Consider the following 21,461-nt stretch of genomic DNA (forward strand, 5'->3'; position numbering starts at 1 on the left):
TGCATGATTTACTATAATTGATTATAAAAAAATTCATTCTTTATTCACTATGAATACAGAATTCACTTTGAGCATGAAGAGAATGTTTTTGGTCAATAATCTGCATTCAAATGGAACAAACAGTGACCATTACCAGTACTATCATGATACAAGGCATTGGTAAATAAAAAGTTAAATGCATGTACAACTTACCATGTGCAGTGGAGTGGACTCTACTGGTTAGGGACGGATCAAAATTGACAGAATGGTTACCTGGAGGAAAATGGGGCAGGGTCATGTTTTTTCAATTTCAGTCAAGGGGAGGGTTTAGTATTTTTAAAATCTAATACAGGGGACTGTCATGGAATTTGTAATTGATAAAATGTCAATATTTCTCAGTGTTTTAGAATGAGTTGCTTATCAGGCTATACACCGAGCGTACAAAACTTTAGAAACACATGCTTTTTACATGACATAGACTGTTCAGGTGAATCAAGGTGAAAGGTATGATGCCTTTTTGATGTCACTTGTTAAATCTAAAATCAGTGCAGATGAAGGGGAGGAGACAGGTTGAAGGATTTTTAAGCCTTGAGGCAATTGAGGCATGGATTGTGTACTGTATGTAGTTTATGTGTCGGGGGGCTAGGGTCAGTTTGTTATATCTGGAGTACTTCTCCTGTCCTATTCGGTGTCCTGTGTGAATCTAAGTGTGTGTTCTCTAATTCTCTCCTTCTCTCTTTCTTTCTCTCTCTCGGAGGACCTGAGCCCTAGGACCATGCCCCAGGACTACCTGACATGATGACTCCTTGCTGTCCCCAGTCCACCTGGCCGTGCTGCTGCTCCAGTTTCAACTGTTCTGCCTTATTATTATACAACCATGCTGGTCATTTATGAACATTTGAACATCATGACCATGTTCTGTTATAATCTCCACCCGGCACAGCCAGAAGAGGACTGGCCACCCCACATAGCCTGGTTCCTCTCTAGGTTTCTTCCTAGGTTTTGGCCTTTCTAGGGAGTTTTTCCTAGCCACCGTGCTTCTACACCTGCATTGCTTGCTGTTTGGGGTTTTAGGCTGGGTTTCTGTACAGCACTTTGAGATATCAGCTGATGTACGAAGGGCTATATAAATAAATTTGATTTGTATGTGTGCCATTCAGAGGGTGAATGGGCAAGACAAAAGATTTAAGTGCCTTTGAACGGGGTATGGTAGTAGGTGCCAGGTGCACCAGTTTGAGTGTGTCAAGAACTTCAATGCTGTTGGGTTTTTCATGCTCAAAAGTTTCCAGTGTGTATCAAGAATGGTCCACCACCCAAAGGACATCCAGCCAACTTGACAACTGTGAGAAGTATTGGAGTCAACATGCATGGGCCAGCATCCCTTTGGAACGCTTTTGACACCATGTAGTGTCCATGCCCTGACGAATTGAGGCTGTTCTGAGGACAAAGGGGGGGTGCAACTCAATATTAGGAAACTCCTAATGTTTTGTACATTCAGTGTATATCGATGTGTGCCCGATGCCACCCTTCCTCTCTGATTCTTCGCTGTACGCACAATATGAATTGTGGATGTAGGCTATTTGATGTGGTCTCAATCAAAAAATCCATAGACTATAGGCTACAAAGTGCATGCTCAGAGAAGCACAGATACAAGTTATATTTCCAAGATAGCTTCTGGGATGGTGTAAATAAAACTAGGCTGCATTACATACTGCAATGGATATTCCAGACCTCAGCCCCGGCTGTGCTGTGTAGGTCTAGGGTGGCCGTTCAGGAGGAGAGTCAAAGTATTCTTCTGAAAATTATTTTTGATTAGGCTTTGTTAAAAAAAATGCATATTAGTGTTACGCGTGGACTAGCCTATAGACTATATATTCAGTTTGAGAAGGAGAGTGCGAAGATGAGAATGAGGACGGGAGTTCAACTTTGATAGCTTGCTACTATTATAATTGATTTGATTAAAAACTATATGTTTCTTGCCCACAATGTATTTATCAGAGTTACTGACCTCAAAATAAGCCAGATTCGAGTAACTGACATTGTGGTGCTGAAACTTTAAGCAGCAGCCGTGGCACAATCAATTGGACACGGGACAGGTCATGCTCATGGTGTTAAAAGTAGGCAAATTCGCCTCGCGAGTGGCGCAGTGGTCTAAGGCACTGCATTATAGTTGCTAGCTGTGCCACTAGAGATCCTTGTTCGAGTCCAGGCTCTGTTGCAGCCGGCAGCGACCGGGAGACCCATGGGGTGGTGCACAATTGGCCCAGCATGGTCCGGTTTAGGGGAAGGTTTGGCCGGCAGGGATGTCCTTGTCCCATTGCGCTCTAGCGACACCTGTGGTGGGCCGTGCGCATGCATGCTGACACAGTCGCCAGGTGTACAGTGTTTCTTCCGACACATTGATGTGGCTGGCTTCTGGGTTAAGTGGGCATTGAGTAGAGAAGCAGGGCGGCTTGGTTGGTTCGTGTTTCGGAGGACGCATGACTCTCGGCCTTCACCTCTCCCGAGTCCATAAGGGAGTTGCAGCGATGAGACAAGACCGTAACTACCAATTGGATACCATTAAATTTGGGAGAAAAAGGAGTGTAATTCATTTAAGCCATCTTCATTTTAATTAGACTTTACTAACAACAAGTAGGCTTTATGTTGGAGACTATTTAAGAAATAACAGGTAGGTGTCACACCCTGATCTGTTTCACCTGTCTTGTGCTTGTCTCCACCCCCTTCCAGGTGTTGCCCATTTTCCCCATTATCCTCTGTGCATTTATACCTGTGTTTTCTGGTTGTCCGTTGCTAGTCTATCCTATCTCGTCAAGCCTACCAGCGTGATATTCCGTACTCGTCAGTCCGTTTTCTAGTTCTTCTGGTTTTGACCATTCTGCCTGCCCTGACCATTCTGCCTGCCCTGACCATTCTGCCTGCCCTGACCATTCTGCCTGCCCTGACCATTCTGCCTGCCCTGACCATTCTGCCTGCCCTGACCATTCTGCCTGCCCTGACCATTCTGCCTGCCCTGAGCCTGCTTGCTGTTCAGTACCTTTTGACACTGCCCTGGATTACTGACCTTTTCCTGCCCTTGACCTGTTGATTGCCTGACCCCTGTTTTGTTAAGAAACTTCTGTGATTTGAACTGTCTGCATCTGGGTCTTATCCTGAGGTCTGATAGTAAGCCTACCTGTTTGACAGATGAAATTAAGCTATAGGCTGCAATATCCATAGATTTGTCAGTCAATTCCTCCACCCACTATGCATTCATTAAATAGCCAACCTCCATGTCAGTGAAGGACTGTTAAGTTAAAACCAAGACTCAAGTGGAGGGGATATGAGAGGGTATGCCTTAGGCCTACCTTTTCAATTTTGGGGCGACCTGACCAAATTCACTTAGAAATGTGAGTTACAGATATGTTATTCTTAATGAAAGCAAGTGAAGAGCTAGATATGTTCTATGTGAGCTATTTCTATGCTTAGCAAAGTGTGTTTGTGACTTTTACTCTCGGTTTTGTACACCAGTTTCAAACAGCTGACAATACAATATTTTTTTGTTATGGAAAATACATTTCACAGCGGTTTAGATGGTACAATGATTTGCTACATTATACTTGCTTGTTTTGTCACATAAATTAGGCAAACTTTTTGAATTTCAGATGCGTAGTGCGTCTTTACAGAAAATGACAAAAAGCATGTTAGCTTAAGATTTTGAAGAAAATAAAACGGATCCAATTGTATAAAGTGATCTATAACAGTGCTTTGGTCCGCAATGCTTTATGCTAGAAACAAGCTGTAAAATACCCGGGAAAGATGTGACTCCGATGCATATGGGGATAACAGTGTTTTGTTTCTTTGACATAACCTTTGACAGTACCATGCTCAGATTCCTAATGTCTCAGATTGTATTGTTTGCAAACAGGGACAGTTTTGTTGCAAACAAGACACACTGATTTGGCATTGGAGAAATATGATAAGATGAACACATACAGGCCTATCTCACTGTAATTTTGGTAATTTGTGTGGTTTTGAAAATATATCTGCTAATTTATAAAATGATGTAGAATTGAATGACGTTTTTATAAAAGGCCATTTTTTTTTCTCGTGCCTACAAATACGATGATTGATTTATGCAATGCTTTAAGCATAAAATACATCTTTCAACGCTACTCTTGTCCACGGTGGTCTGTGAACCCACAACCTTCTGGCCCCTCAGCCCTGTGTTCTATCAAAATTCCTGCGTTGCTATGTAATGATTAAAGGACGAAGAACAGTTTCTAAAACTGCATATCTAACATGCTGACCACACCACTCGTTGCACCCACAATGCTTGCGCACATCAACGATAGTCTGGCGGCGCTAGCCAGGCGCTAAAGTAAAACTCGGTTCTATTTGTAACCCTTGATGTGCTGCAAGTCCTGCCTCTCCCGTTTCCTCATTGGTTTTTAGGAGCATATATCCACGTGCCATTTTTAGGAGTATTTACCCACTTGGGTGATTGAGGTTCACACTCCAGTCCAGTTGGTAGTAGTAATGCACCTTAAAGTTGGTTAGCAACTGCCATATAAAGTCCAAAGAAGAAGAAGCCTGAAGGAGGAGAGATTGCTAGAAACAAACTCAGTTTTCCTTTTTATCTGTGGATTAGTTGTCAGAGTAGAGAACCTTGTGCATTTCAGGTAAAATAACAACCCAATGTTTATATCCTAGGACAAATTATCTACCAACAGCAAGCTAGCTAGCTAAATTGCCATAAATGTTTAATGCCTTTCAACCTGTCCCCAAAATAATATAGTTGGCTCAGAGTTCGTTTTGATATTTCAACCTGTGTGTCCTAATCGCGTCTGGGGTGGGTGGATAAAATCAACATGTGCACGATGGTGGACGAGCGGTCAGGTCAGCATGTAAGGCTCTGGTCCATCAAAGGAGTGAGGATAAACGGTAGACTATTCTCTGTGCTATCCACTTTGTTTTAATTATTATTTTGGATTTAGGGGAGGATCACTTGTTTTTTTTTCAAGCATTCAGGGAGGGTTTAGGTCAAATATATTTTGCTGAAGGGAGTGTCAACCATTTATATTTCAGAGAGGTCCGATTTTCTCCATGTAACTCTTATTGTAAATAACGTTCACTCCCTTGGTATCACACTAAGGCCAGACGGAGATATCTGTCTGGCATTGGGCAGCATTTATATAAATTTTTATAAGAAATGGTAGTTTCTTAGAAATTGAAATAAGCTGATGGGTATCTTGTGTTGAGATATGACTACCTCCTTGAGAGAGAGATTTTCCCTCTTTAGGAGCTGTCATCTTGAACTTAATTGTTGCTTTGGCGTTTAACTGCCTCGCACATTTACACAATATAATTATTTAGCATAACTTCAAATTGGCTGCTGTGATGTCAGTGTAGTTTTGCTGCTCCACTTTATGGAGAATGTAGTCTTGTGTTGTGAGATATGTCACCCCACATAGAGATAACATGCAGTTCATTAAGTGTGTGTGTGCACTCTTGTATGTGTGTGTGCGTGTCTGTTTCTGTGTGCTTGCTTGTGTGTGTTTGTGCACATGTGGGTGCATGCCTGTGTCTGCCTGTGTGTGTATTAAGAGGGAAAAATACCTTTATGTGCACTTTCTGTAATGGTCTGATTGAACAGAGGCATGATGGAGTCAACTTCCCAGAGTTGAGACAGGTATTTATCTGAAATAGTTAGACAAAAACGTATACTCATGTATAAATGTCATCAATGAGCAAAAGCTATTCAAAATTATACAAAATATATAGCCAATATGAATCATCCAAACTTTAGATTTTACACACAGACTTTAAATATGGAACATTTACAATACATTTCCATGTCAGTTTGGAAATCTGAATATTACAATAACTGGTTTAGAAAAGCCCCCACAACAATGACAGAAGACAATCACCATTTACCACAGAACATCTAACCAATATGCTAAAAACTATAAACTTTACCTGATTTACCTGCCATTACACAGATGTATATGCAGCCAGAAATATTATTTTGGCTCACTGAAAGAAAGAAACAGTATGACATTCAAACTTTAGTCATGATCTCAATGATGACTTACAGTCATATACTGTACAGTATATTAAGGTGGCGCATGCAAGAGTCAAACCTACAGCCTGAACCACACATTCACAGTAGTCAACTCAAACTGTGTGTATTGGTTCTCTTTCAAATACTCCTTTAGATGTATAACAACGGGATTGACTGAAGGCAGATCACTAATAGGAAGTACCGATCACACAACGTCTTTCGGAGACAGACAGGTCAAGTGGCGAATTAAGTAAGCCCCTCCCTCTTTACAAGCCACTCATCCCGTCCTCTGGTCATCCTTGCTCTCTTCTTTGCGAAGATCACTACGCTCCTGAAGCTCTCTGATCCCTGTCTTAACTGTTCACATGCAAACCTTTTACGTTAATGATGCCAAACGTAGGACCTCAGCTCCTGTCGATAGTGTTGAGTACTGACCGAAAGGAACATAGTATTCGTCGGTGGTAGCTAGCATCACATGGCTAGCTATCGAGACCTGGTTAGCCCACGCTGCTAAACATAAGCTAACTTGGCTAGCTCGCTGGACGGCAAGGTAACTACACTAGCATTCTACCTGCACAGATGGTACTATTGCTAGCTCCATTCTCTTGTTTATTTGAACCTATGTTCACTCATTTGTGTTACCTAGACTGACCATTTTAACCTCGCTGCTCTACGGCGATGAGAGAATACTAGCCCAAAGTTGAACACCTCTCCCATGCAGTTGCCTTCGGCTACCACTGTGCTAGCTACAGTGCACTTTAGCCATGCAAGCTAACACCTACTAGCCTCATGGCTATATCGTTCTTACTGTGCTCACCCTAGCTAGCCATTACTCACAAGGTTTCTAACAAGCTAGCTTATGCCTATTCAAAGCCTCTGGGCTGCCAAATTTATTTTACAACAGGCGTCTCAGTGTTAGCAAGCCCCATTCTATATAATGGCTACCCAGTCCCAGGGCGAGCCAAGCGCTTGTACTGTCACGTTCTTGTGCTTGCGGTTCCATGATTGCTGATAAGGATTTTCACCTTCTATGAATCAACTGCCTGGGAAAGGAACATACTCAGACAGCACTCGACAACCCTGAGTCCTGTGAGCACTGCAAAGCACTGACTAGGGCACAGCTGGAGTGAGGTTATGGATAGCATCAATTCCCTCCCCTCCCTGTCTGACTACATTGTGTCAGGGGAAGGCGAGCTAGGAGATGACGAGGATAACGATGGGATTAATTGTGGGTCTCATCAACTTCGTGACTGAAATGGAGTGTGAAGACCCCATTCTTTCTTTCAAGCCGTTATGTCTCCCTGCTCCCAGTACAAGGGGGCCTGCACTCACCCTCTTGGAGTTTTGGCTCTCTGCGGCCAAGCTCGGCACCAAGTGGCCGGCTCCCTTGGAGGGATAAGGATCCCATTAGGGACTTGTACGATGGTTAAAGACTCCTGTCCCGTATGGCTCCAGTTAATCAACTGCTTCCCAAACTTTCAGCTTGCCTCAGGGAGGTGAAGGGCTCATGGCAAAAGCCACTTACCAGCAAGAACCTTGTAAGGGGCTCCCCTAGCCTGGACATGCACAATATGGAGGCATCCAGGTTTTGCAATGCGCCCCCATGGTGGCGCCATCACTGGCTGACCACCTCAACCCCACGCACGTGTTACTAACACCGCCAGAGCCTCACTCCCTGGAGAGATGGAAAGCTTTTCTGCCTCCATTTTTCAGAATACTCAGCCCAGTAAATCAGAGCACTCAATGCAACCTCTTAATTAATGGCTTATCAGGCGTTTACTGGAGTAGGTGTGGAAACGGCTGGATTCGGACACCCTAAATCCAGATGCTTGGGATTAGATTTGTATGATTACATACCTAAATCTCTGCACCTCCCATAATGCCATCCAAGGCTGTGGTCATACTATGAGCCTGGCGGTGGTGGGAGAGAGTTCACTTTGGTTAAGCTTGTATAGGTTGACAGACAAAGAAAAAGTGGACCTCCTGGATGCCCATGTCACACTCAAGGAGTTGTTTGGGTCCGCTGTTACCGCCATGTTGCAAAAGTGTGACATGCATATGAAAGAAGGCAAAAGCCTTTAACTCCTTCCTGCCCCACAGTCACAGGCCCCGTGACAGCCCGTTGTTTCCTGCAACTATCTGATCCAGCCCCACAGCTGGGAGGGTGCATCAAGCTGGCTTTTGTTGGACCAAACCAAAGAAAACCTTGAGGTAAACAGTTCTTTACTGCAGCTCCCCTAAGGGGAGCAAGAGGGTTCGACAACCTAGGGTGCAGTCCTGGCGGTAGAGGAGGAGAGCGTGCAAAGCCTACATCTCACTACTACTCTCCCTCTCTCGGATTTAACATAAGCAAACCCTCTCTGTGTCATGGGGTAGTAGGGAGGCACATCTGAGGGAAAAAAAGATTCCCTGTGCAGCAGCTCACTTTTGTGTACTTGCTTACACAGGAAAATGGAGGAGCTGCACTTTACCCCCAAGTGCCCTCCTCCTCTAGACTCCCCCCTTGGCGCCTTTTCAGGTTCCAGCCAAGGGTGGAAGTCAACATGCCCGCTTTCCCTCCGGTCTCATTGGACAAACAGAGCAGGATGGCAGATTGCCAGTTGCCATTTATCATGGTCCTCTTCCTATGCCGTGCAGCATTTGCTTCAAAACTGTCTTTCGCGCTAACACAGTAGAACACCACCCGACGGTGCAATCACTCTATGTGAGCATGGCAGGGAAATAAATGTGAAAATACTTCCCATTGCTCTCATGGAGTGCATCCCCGCAGCCTCCTGTTCTTGGTTTCCCAGGGGAACAGGCTTTCTTGACTCACTATGAAACTTCCTTAGCCCACTTGTTTTTTTGTTTTTTTTCCCAGCAGGCCAACTCAGCTTAATTGCAGAGAACCCTCTCTATCGAGCTAGAGAACAGTCAGTATTCATACTTTCCCATTCAAAGTAAAAAAGGGGGTGGGGAATCAAATCAAATTTTATTTGTCACATGCACTAGGTGTAGACCTTACAGTGAAATGCTTACTTACAAGCATACTTGAAATGCTTACTTACAAGCCCTTAACCAACAATGCAGTTTTAAGAAAATAAAAAAAAGTAAGATATAAGAATGACACATAATTATAGAGCAGCAGTAAATAACAATAGCGGGGCTATATACAGGGGGTACAGAGTCAATGTCAATGTGTCGAGGTAATTGAGGTAATTATGCATATGTAGGTAGAGTTATTAAAGTGGATATGTTAGGATGATAAGAGTGTAGCAGCAGATGGGGGGAGCAATGCAAATAGTCTGGGTAGCCATTTGATGCGCTTTTCAGGAGTGTTATGGCTTGGGGGTATAAGCTGTTTAGAAGGCTCTGGGACCTAGACTTGGCACTCCGGTACCACTTGCCATGCGGTAGCAGAGAGAACAGTCTATGACTGGCGTGGCTGGAGGCTTTGACAATTTTAGGGGCCTTCCTCTGACTCCGCCTGGTGCAGAGGTCCTGGATGGCATGAAGCTTGGCCCTGGTGATGTACTGGGCCGTACGCACTACCCTCTGTAGTGCCTTACGGTCGGAGGCCAAGCAGTTGCCATACCAGGCAGTGATGCAACCCATCAGGATGCTCTCAATGGTGCAGCTGTAAAACCATTTGAGGATCTGAGGACCATGCCAAATCTTTTCAGTTTCCTGAGGGGAAATTGGTTTTGTCGTTCCCTCTTCACGACTGTCTTGGTGTGCTTGGACAATGTCAGTTTGTTGGTGATGTGGACGCAAAGGAACTTGAAGCTCTCAACTTTCTCCCCTAGTGCCCAGTTGATGAGAATGGGGGTGTTCTCGGTCATCCTTTTCCTGTAGTCCACAATCATCTCCTTTGTCTTGATCACGTTGAGGGAGAGGTTGTTGTCCTTGCACCACACGGTCAGGTCTCTGACCTCCTCCCTATAGGCTGCCTCATTGTTGTCGGTGATCAGGCCTACCACTGTTGTGTCATCAGCAAAGTTAATGATGGTGTTGGAGTCATGCCTGGCTGTGCAGTCATGAGTGGACTGGGAGTACAGGAGGGGACTGAGCATGCACCCCTGAGGGGCCCCCGTGTTGAGGATCAGAGCAGCATAATTCAGAACATGGGCCGTTCTTACAGTATTACAACATTTATGCAGCAGCATACAAGACATTTTTGGACTCACCTTGTTATGCTCACTTGAACAGGAAGGTGGTGCAACGGGCCTTGTGGGCACATTATGTCATCAACATTTGTTGTCAAAGTCTGGCATTCTCTGGATTTATGGTGCTTTCAAGACAACTGGGAACTCTGAAAATAACAAGGTTGAATCTTTGTCTTGTTATCACTGATGTCTGAGATTTCCCAGTTCCGAGTTTCCAGTTGTTTTAAAAGTGGCAGAAGTCATGCTGGATTAACATGGCCAAAGTATTCAAACTTTTCTGGCCCATTGTATTGAATGTTTATCCTGTTAAGCTTGGAAAAGAGACCCTGAAAACCAGACTTGGACCACAAACCCACTTCACTGAATAGCAGGCTAGTGATTGCTTTGCAATGCGTGTAGTTAGCCACTGATTCCTTCCAAACAACTCATTATTGTTGAATGTTTGGGATTTCCAACTTGTTATGTAATGTTTATATCCAATGGCCAATGAGCACCGATAGGTTTTATCTACAATTTCTCTTCATATTACAAGGATTGATTTGCCAGTAGAATGTCGACGTGATTCATGATGATGACTGCTTGTCCAGCTTGCTGGCTAAGATTTTGAAAGAATGGTGATGACATGATCAATCCAATCAAAGCTAAAATGATTTTACTTCATTTTATCTCTGGCCAATGATCATGAGCCTTCTTGGATGGGCACGTCTAATGTAACTCTATTGCAGCACCCAAGGGGCTTGAATTTTCGAGCACTCCCCATAGATTTTGCTGTGACATAGTGTGTCTATGAGTGAAAGAAAACTGAGCCAATCAAGGCGCAACTAGAGAACATTACCAACCCCTACGCTTGTATTTTCCACTGGCTGCCCCACCACCACAGAAAGCAATGAGCTAGAAAGCTGCATTTTGGAGCTGACAAAAAAGAGACCATGTTTCTATGCAGCTTTATTAACTAAAAAACAATGTAATTGTTTGCAAACTGATATGTGACACGTATTAATGCCAAAATAACATTCAAAATAGGCAACAACAAAAAATAAGCAGGTGAAGCTTGCCTAGAAGGAGGGTAGGGGGAAATGTATACATCGTCAAATGTATTTCTTAGTTAGGTTGGCTGTATCACAACCGGCCGTGATTGGTTGCAATTTCAGTTTAATCCACCAGAAAAGAGAGAATAAATAATCCAACAAATATTTTGGTTGAACTGAAATAGATAAGAAAACAAAATCCTTAATAAATTCAAATAGAAAACAAAAAGAATTACCAGAGGGTGGGACAACTGGCTCTTGTAAAGAGGAAGTGGGTCACTTCATTTGCCACTCTACCTGTCTGTCTCAGGCAGACCTTGCGTGATTGGTCCTTCTTGTTAGTGATTCACTTCCAGCTCCCCAGTGGCGCAGCAGTCTAAGGCACTGGATCTCAGTGCAAGAGGCATCACTACAGACCCTGATTCAATTCCAGGCTGTATCACAACTGTATCACAAACAATTGGGCCAGTGTCGTCCGGGTTTGGCCGGGGTAGGCCGTCATTGTAAATAAGAATTTGTTCTTAACTGGCTTGCCTAGTTAATTTAATAAAAAATACCATTGTTATACATCTCACTCATTATTAGAGAACCGGGGTTACGAAAGTAACCTTGAGTTTTTATATAGCACTTTTTTTGATCCAAAGACAGTAAAATCTTCTCTCAATCCTTACCTGATAATATGGAGCTAGATTTGAATAGCTCTTGTAGATAGCTTGTGGAATTTCCCATAACATCCAACAATATGGCAGTGAAGTCTGATGGGAGACAAAAAGATAACACAAAGATAATCTTGACATGTTTTATTTGTTTGTTTATCTACTGGTATTATTGCCTCAACAATGATGGTATTAAAGCAAAGCAAAGAACATCTTTAGAAACTGTTCATACTTAATATTGTCATTCCACTGGAACCCCTAGTGCCGAAACTGTAAAAGCTACCAACACTAAAACAACTTTAAAACATGCAAAAAAGGTTGCAAAAAAATAAATATATACTACTAAACAACCACACTTGCATACTGTGAATTCCAAATGCATTTCAATGGCCATAGACTTGAATGGTAAAAGTTTGGACTGTAACTAGGCTGTTATTGTATATAAGAATTTGTTATTAACTGACTTGCCTAGTTAAATAAAGGTTAAATAACATTTTAAAAAGTCTCCAACATTTTCAAAATAATGGCACATTTTGAAAACGTGTCTATGTTCCTAAACCCCTCTGACTTGTTGTTGGACTGTCGGTCAAAGTGTGCACCTCTCTAACTCAGGGAGAATGAGGTAGAGTTAGAGCTACATCACAGGGTTATACAGCCCTCCACTCACTGCAGCACTAGATAGAAGTTTGTGCAAATCTACGGAAAAAAATATAGACGTTATATAGAAGTCAAATTGATTGAGAGATATTTTCTGTGATTTGGTTCGCGGCTTCACAGTTTGTACTTTTTCTGAGATATCTGCCAAGCAAGGAGGAAACATACAACAATACATGCTAGAGGGGGCTCCTCATAAACACAACACACCAGCAGTTTTCAAAATATCATACATCACACTTTAGCACATCACCAACACAACACGCCTTTTACTACTAGACCTCAGTAGTAGCTTATTTAATTTCTCTCTTTCAATGCTCTGGAAACCAAACAGAAAATGCTGTGCTCTAAAGATGGCATCGTAGCCACACAAATAAATAGAAGGCAATTGTCGATCTGATCAGAAACACTGCTCAGAACCTTTATCACCTAAATGATGTCGCTGGTGTATTTTGTTTGAATGTTGGAAGGGTAAGTTGTTGTTTTAGGGTAAGTGACCCTGGTGGTGAAGGTATACTCACATTTGAACTACTGGTTACACTTATGATATCCAGACAATCTCAACTGATTTGATATTGTTGTAACATTCAATTCAACAAGGTAGTTCAATTGCCTTCCGACCCTTTTCAGGTGGATCATTTGGATAAGATCCAAATTGATTTGTTTCCACCAATGTGACAGTTGAACCTTTTCCACATTAACCTAGTTACAGCAATGCTTCAAGTTATGTAAAGTTTAATACTGTCACGAACGTTGTTGTAAGAATCGGACCAAGGCGCAGCGTGCGTAGAGTTCCACATGTTTAATTAATGAAACTCACCAAAACAATACAGAACAAACTAAACGTGAAGTCAAATGCAGTGCTCACAGGCAACTACACACAAACAAGATCCCACAACAAACAGGTGGGAAAAGGCTGCCTAAATATGTTCCCCAATCAGAGACAACGATAGACAGCTGCCTCTGATTGGGAACAATACCAGGTCAACATAGAAATAACAAAACTAGAATGCCCACCCTAGTCACACCCCAACCTAACCAAAAATAGAGAATAAAGAATCTCTAAGGTCAGGGTGTGACAGATACCCAGATAGCCTATACAGGTATGATTGATCATTAACATTGATTAACCTCTCTGCTAGCGTCCCACCTCGTCAACAGCCAGTGAATTTGCAGGGCGCCAAATTCAAAACAACAGAAATCTCATAATTAGAATTCCTCAAACATACAAGTATTTTACACCATTTTAAAGATGCATTTCTTGTAAATCCAGCCACAGTGTCCGATTTCAAATAGGCTTTACGGCGAAAGCTCACCAAACGATTATGTTAGGTCAGCACCTAGTCACAGAAAACCATACAGCCATTTTCCAGCCAAGGCTAGGGCTCACAAAAGTCAGAAATTAATCACTAACCTTTGATGATCTTCATCAAAGGCAATCACAGGACTTCATGTTACACAATAAATGTGTGTTTTGTTCGATAAGGTTAATCTTTATGTCCAAAAACCTCATTTGAAATTGGTGTGTTATGTTCAAATGCATTGTCTCAAACAAATATCCGGTGAAAGTGCAGAGAGCCACATCAAATAACAGAAATACTTATCATAAACATTGATAAAAGATACAAGTGTGAAACATACGAGTACAGATTAACTGCTCCTTAATGCAGCCACTGTGTCAGATTTCAAAAAGGCTTTACGGCGAAAGCACACTTTGCGATTATGTTAGGTCAGCTCCTAGCCACAGAAACCCATACAACCATTTTCCAACCAAGGAGAGTGTCCCAAAAGTCAGAAATTGCATTAGAATTAATCACTTACCTTTGATGATCTTCATCTGGTGGCATTCCCAGGTCTCCATGTTAGACAAAAAATGTTCATTTTGTTCGATAAAGTTCATCTTTATGTCCAAATACCTCCGTTTTGTTGGTACGTTTAGTTCAGAAATCCAAAGGCACAATGCATGCTCTCAACACCAAGACGAAAAGTTTAAAAAAAGTACAATAAAAGATAGTAGAAACATGTCAAACGATGTTTAAAATCAATCCTCAGTTTGTTTTTGTCATAAATAATAAATAATATTTCAACCGGACAAAAGCGTTGTCAATGGAAAAGGTAAACAAGAAATGCGCACTCCCGATCGCGTGCTTGGTTCATGTCTGGAAATGTCCACTGTCCTCTCATTGAAAACGGTGTATCTTCCTCATTTTTGAAATAAAATAAATAAAATAATGCCTAAGGACTGGTCACATGTTGAGGAAGCCATAGAGATTGTGAACTGGGTCCTAAGTCTTTGTATGGTGGATAGGCTTTCAATGGAAAAACAGCCTTTCAAAATAATAGTACTTTCTGGTTGGATTTTCCTCGGGTTTTCGCCTGCCATATCAGTTCTGTTATTCTCACAGACATTATTTTAACAGTTTTGGAAACTTTAGAGTGTTTTCTATCCAAATCTAATACATTATTATATGCATATCGTAGCTTATGGGCCTGAGTAGCAGGCAGTTTAATTTGGGCACACTTTTCATCCGGAGGTGAAAATACCGACCCCTGCCCAAGACAGGTTAATCAATTAAATTAGCTTTTGCAAATTCATTCACATCAAGTCCCACATTACTTATCCAGTATTGATGTTTCATTAACGTATTTAAATAGATTCAAATCGTTTTTGCAGCTCCACACCAACTCAAAACCCACATTTTGAAAAAGGAATATATATATACAGCATATTTAATCATGTGCTGTATCAGAGTGTATCAGAGTGGGTTGAAAACATTCTGCTAGTCGAGGAACTGCGTTTGAAAACGGAACAATTAAGGTAATTGCAAATACTTATGATGTTGAACAAGCACAAACTCTTCAACTAAATCTTTTTTCTACAGGAACAACTCGATTTAGCCAAAACTAAATACAATGAAGTCCAAGAAAAACTAGATAAATCTTTTGAGTTATCTACAAACAGGAGCGCGCAACTTGATAACATGCATGCAGTTTTGATGAATATTACTCAAAGCAATAATGTTCTAGTCGTAATGCTGCAGACCAAAGCGATCAGTTAATGAACACAATGACTAAGTTGGATGACAAATCAGCAGAACTCATTGAAGTCGCTGACCAAATGAGTGATGAGAGAACTCAGGTGATGAAGATGGAAATATTGATTTCTCAGCAGGAGGAAATCTCATCACTGAATCTCTCGCTCCGGTACGAAGCAAGCGCAAACCTCACGTGTCTAAAATCAGTATTCTAACCTTGGCTTCTCCTCTTGGCCTTTCGGACCCAATTTCCCCACAGGATGAAGCCAACCCTTTCCACCTGCTGGGAACGGGACGCCTTGACAAACTCGTCAAAACCTTCCGCCCCTTTGATCCCATTCCAGGTAAGCCAACAACACTGAGACGTTCCTAGCAGACATAGAGGACGCCTTGGATGGCTACCCAAATGCTACGGGTTCTGACAGGCTTTATCTGTTGAAGCGAATAAATAGACACGTGACGAGGTTCATTCGTCTACAACAGCAACACGTGCAAAACGACTACGCTAAACTTGCCACAGCTTTGAAAATAGAATGTGAGTCGCAGAACCACTGAAAACACGACAGCTCACTGGTTAACACTGTCAAACAAGCTCAGAATGAACACACACAAGCTTACTATCATAGGCTTCGTTCAGCTTACTTTGGCCAACTCACTGAAACAGCAATGAAAGAGCTGATGCCATTCAAAATAATGCTTCTGTCGAACATGTTACCCAACTTCATTGCCTTCTTGGTCCCTACAGACCATGGTGGTTTGCCAATCTTACATCTCAGAGAGCTTGCAAGCACAGCTTTTGAAGCATCAAAAGTACACGAAGCTAAGAGCCCTGACATCTCGGTTTTGATGTTTTGCCAGGAGCACTCACTCCAATTAGAGGGGGCATTATCAGGTATTAGAGTGTTGGCAACAATGGTTTCTACCACGAGACCAATACCCACTGCGGTCGAAATAACTGTAAAGTACGTCACTATCGAAACAACTACCGCTACAATCGACCTAATCGCTTGACACAGAGTGTCAGAGCACAAGGCTAACAAAGGGTTCATGGACGATCATAACATAGCCATATGTTCTCGAGACGTTCTACAACAGCAACACGTGCAAAACGACTACGCTAAACTTGCCACAGCTTTGAAAATAGAATGTGAGTCGCAGAACCACTGAAAACACGACAGCTCACTGGTTAACACTGTCAAACAAGCTCAGAATGAACACACACAAGCTTACTATCATAGGCTTCGTTCAGCTTACTTTGGCCAACTCACTGAAACAGCAATGAAAGAGCTGATGCCATTCAAAATAATGCTTCTGTCGAACATGTTACCCAACTTCATTGCCTTCTTGGTCCCTACAGACCATGGTGGCTTGCCAATCTTACATCTCAGAGAGCTTGCAAGCACAGCTTTTGAAGCATCAAAAGTACACGAAGCTAAGAGCCCTGACATCTCGGTTTTGATGTTTTGCCAGGAGCACTCACTCCAATTAGAGGGGGCATTATCAGGTATTAGAGTGTTGGCAACAATGGTTTCTACCACGAGACCAATACCCACTGCGGTCGAAATAACTGTAAAGTACGTCACTATCGAAACAACTACCGCTACAATCGACCTAATCGCTTCACACAGAGTGTCAGAGCACAAGGCTAACAAAGGGTTCATGGACGATCATAACATAGCCATATGTTCTCGAGACGTTCTACTACGTGATGTACTAAAGCTAGTAAAATGTGAAAAAGATAAGTCAGTAGGGAAAAAGATAAGTCATTAGGACTAGATGTGGAATTGCAAGACAACAGGTCCGCCGGAATTAACACCCATAGCAAGGACGTTAACTTCTTGGTGACAGAAGGCAGTATTTTCACGTCCGGATGAAATGCATGCCCAAATTCAACTGCCTGCTACTCATCCCCAGAGGACAAGATATGCATATTATTAGTAGATTCGGATAGAAAACACTCTGAAGTTTCTAGAACTGTTTGAATCATGTCTGTGAGTATAACATAACTTATTTAGCAGGCGAAACCCTGAGGACAAACCAGATCACTCTCTTTTCAATGGGATTTCATTGGGAATCCAGATTTCTAAGGGACCTTCTTGCAGTTCCTATCGCTTCCACTGGATGTCAACAGTCTTTAGAAATTGGTTGAGGTTATTCCTTTGTGTAATGAAGAAGTACGGCCATCTTGAACGAGGGTCACTTGAAGTGTACTGTTAGATAGAGGCGCATGACCAGAAAGCATGCTACAGTTTGTTTTCTTCCTGTATTGAACACAGATCATCTCGTATTCAATTTTATTGATTATTTACGTTAAAAAATAACTAAAGTTGTATTACAAAAGTAGTTTGAAATGTTTTGGCAAAGTTTACAGGTAACTTTTGAGATATTTTGTAGTCACATTGCACAAGTTGGAACCGGTGTTTTTCTGGATCTAAATGGATATTTTGGATATATATCAATGGAATTAATCGAACAAAAGGACCATTTGTGATGTTTATGGGACATATTGGAGTGCCAATAAAAGAAGCTCATCAAAGGTAAGGCATGAATTATATTTTGAAATTTCTCTCTTTGTTTACGGAGGTGCTATCCTCAGATAGTAGCATCGTTTGCTTTTGGCGAAAAGCCTTTTTGAAATCTGACATGTTGGCTGGATCCACAACAAGTGTACCTTTCATTAAATCACACATGCAAGATAGTAAATTAAAGTTCGATTTTTATAGTAATTTATTTGAATTTGGCTCTCTGCATTTTCCCTGGCTTTTGGGCAGGTGGGACGTCCCACATATCCCAGAGAGGTTCACTATCAAATAACTCCTGCTCTCACTCAAGACCCTATCCAGGGCCCGCTCGATCAAGAAACAAATCCACGGGATTTGTCTATAGACTCTGATAAAAAGGTTGCAAGAAAAATGTCAAAAACATCGTAAGCGCCAATTCCACTCAAAACCCGATAAGTCGATCTGTTTTCATCATGAACAGAAATGACACATCACGTTGTTGCGAACATCCACTCCACTTTGTCGGGAATATGACCACTAAACACAACTCAGAGGCCATACCTGGAAACAGTCCTGGAGGACTGCTTAACCTGTCATGCACTAATTGATTCGAGCTCAGCAATATCGCTCATCTCTCAAACGTTGTTTAATGATCTCAAAAGGGCTTTGAAGCCGGCTAAACGTTGGTTAAAAACGCACTTCGAGGTTTAACTCAGACTACCTCGCCTCTCACATTGAGACTCATGCTGAAACTACACTTCCAGGACGTATCGCTTGTTCACCCTGTGTATGTTACCAGCCTCGAATCTGAACACCTGCTACTCGGAGCAGACTTGATGGATCGTTTCCCACTGATTGATTGGAAAACCAACCAAGTATGGTCACTGTGCCGTCTCCAATGACCATACTGTCTTCTCCTAACGCTAGCTAAAATGCAGTCATCCACTAGGGGTATCTGTTGAAAGCACCCCTTGGGAAAAAGACGTTTCAAAACCTCTTGGTGCAGAATCTGACCCAAGGATATATTACAATATCTCGACACATTCAATCAGCAAACCTGATTGACCATTCTTTTCATGATTTTGAGGCAGCAGTCTCTGTGAATGAGCAACTTTCCTCCTCCTTGGAGTCGTGCAATACTGTAGCTGAGATGAATTTCTCTTGTCCTTCGAACACTTCTGCAAGCACTGCGGCCGTCTCAGCAATAATAGCACCGACGGGCAGAGTGTACTCTGCTTCCGATAACACATTTTCAGCTTTGTGGGGGACTGGTACCCTTTACAATGACACTAATGGGCGTCAGTTCCGCTACTGACCTGTTGACTCCCACTGGTGAAACGCTGTGCGATATCGCAGACAGATATCCTTCACTCAGTTCGCAGGTACTGGAGAGGTTGCCACACGTGGACGCTGTGGTGACTGACAGGCCTCGACAACCACTGAGCGTTTTGAAGCACAAACACTATGAGATTTAGTTGAAAGGTTACAGCCAATCTAATAACAAGGCAGCTGTTGACAACTCGTACTAATGGTCGAGCATAGCCTCCACTTCCTGGTTCATGGCCTTCCTTCGGGCCTCCGGAATCCGATATCGCCTCTTTCGTACCGTTTCCCCGGGCCGGGTACCGATGTGGTGTTCAATGAGGGTCATGCGGCCCGGCTTCTCGGAGAACACCGCCATGTTCCGATTGACGAGCTCCCAGAGCTCTTGCTTCTGGACCGGGTCTAGGTCCTCATTGCTCGGGACCACCACTGGTACCGTTGACGTCGGTAATTAACAGGTACCCAACTTCTTGATCACCTCGTATGGCCCGTGCCATGTTGCCAGGAACTTACTTTCGGCCGTAGGGATTAAGAACAACACCCTGTCTCCCACCTGGAATTCTCGGGGCTGGGCTCCCCGATTGTAGACCTGGGATTGGGCGTGTTGGGGCTTCTCCATGATTCCTCACGACTGGCCATATGGCTGTCATCTGCTCCCTCATCGTCTCCACGTGCCCTACCATGCTGCGAAATGGGGTCAGTTGGGCTTGCCACACCTCCTTGGCGAGGTCCAGTAGGCCGCGTGGCCTCCTCCCGTAGAGGAGTTAGAAAGGGGAAAACCCAGTGGAGGACTGGGGTACTCGGATTGAGAACATTAGGTGGGGATGTAGCTGGTCCCAGTTCTTCCTGTCCTGCTCGATGACCTTCCGCAGCATTTGTTTGAGCATTTTATTGAAGCGCTCGACGAGCCCATCCATCTGCGGGTAAAAGATGGAGGTCCGGATCTGCTTGAGCTGCAGTGGAGCAGAAAGCTCTTTCATTAGGTGGGACATAAACTCATCACCTTGGTCTGTCAGGATCTCGTTCGGGATGTCCACCCGGCTAAAAAGGTGGAAAATCTCCCAGGCGATTCCCTTCGATACCACCGCTCGTAGGGGAATGGCCTTGGGATACCGGGTGGCATAATCTACTATGCACCGGTGTCCTCTTGCTTTTTTTACCAGGGGTCCCACTATATCAATGGCAATGCGTTCAAAGGGCACCCCGATGATTGGTAGGGGGACCAGTGGGTTCCGGAAGTGTGCTTTTGGGGCAGTTAGTTGACACTCCGGGCAGCTGCGACAGTAGTCTTCCAGGGCCCTCCTCATCCCGGCCAGTGGAACCGGGCGGAGATTCGTTCCTCTCCATTCCCAGGTGTGCCCACAACAGGTGGGTGTGGGCCAGCTGAAGTTCGGATCCTCCCACTGGGCCGTCCCAAATACTCCCCTCAGTTGGCCTTCAGCGGGTGTCTCTACTGGCCCCTCGAAGGAGGGGAGGCTGGGCTCCTCTTCCAGTGGTTCTCCAGGGGGGTCGGGTTCTGGCGCCCCCTCTGACTCTGGACCCGTAGATACAGGTTGATTGACCGGTTGCTTCTGGGCTGCACAGGCGATGGGTCGTCCCCGCTCTCTTCTTTCAGCCGGCTCGTTCTTTTTCTTCAACTCGTGCCACCATAGGGCCGCAGACAATTCCATCTCACTAGGAGAGGTACCGGCAACTCTGGTACTGCACCCATCTGGCAGCTCCCTTGTGGCGTCATGATGTTGGTCCATACAGTTGGATACCACTTTGTGTCACCTTGAACACAGGAAATGGACATCTCCCTACCCCTTTCAGTCTCCTGGTTCAGCAGGCTCGTGGTTACGAGCGTAACCATACTTCCGGAGTCTAATATCGCTTGTTGTTTCTGTTGTTTCTGTTGTTTCTGTTGTGTTGTTTCTGTCAACCTTCAAAGGGACCATGGGTGCAGTTGATTCGTGGTGCGCCCAACAGGAGGTGACATAGTTCACGGCGTGAACCACCTCGCCTCCGGGGCTAGCTGATGGCATTTACTCCTCTCGAGCCGGGCAATTCCAGGCAATGTGCCCCCGGGCGCCTCACTCGGTTCGGGGTACACAGCGG

General features: G+C 43.6%; 1 protein-coding gene across 1 annotated transcript in view; it reads right to left on the bottom strand.

Annotated features, from left to right (window-relative positions):
• The window catches only part of LOC112263428 (HERV-H LTR-associating protein 1), a 68,024-nt gene that overhangs the window by 36,695 nt on the left and 9,868 nt on the right, over window positions 1–21,461 (bottom strand). The window contains exons 7-10 of the mRNA XM_024439621.1: window positions 11,867–11,950; window positions 5,938–5,994; window positions 5,578–5,658; window positions 193–252 (exon numbers count right to left, since the gene is read on the bottom strand). Of these exons, the coding sequence (XP_024295389.1) occupies window positions 193–252; window positions 5,578–5,658; window positions 5,938–5,994; window positions 11,867–11,950 (282 nt within the window). The remainder of the gene's footprint in view (window positions 1–192; window positions 253–5,577; window positions 5,659–5,937; window positions 5,995–11,866; window positions 11,951–21,461) is intronic.

Source organism: Oncorhynchus tshawytscha, linkage group LG12 (genome assembly GCF_018296145.1).
Source record: "Oncorhynchus tshawytscha isolate Ot180627B linkage group LG12, Otsh_v2.0, whole genome shotgun sequence".
Lineage (NCBI taxonomy): Eukaryota > Metazoa > Chordata > Actinopteri > Salmoniformes > Salmonidae > Oncorhynchus > Oncorhynchus tshawytscha.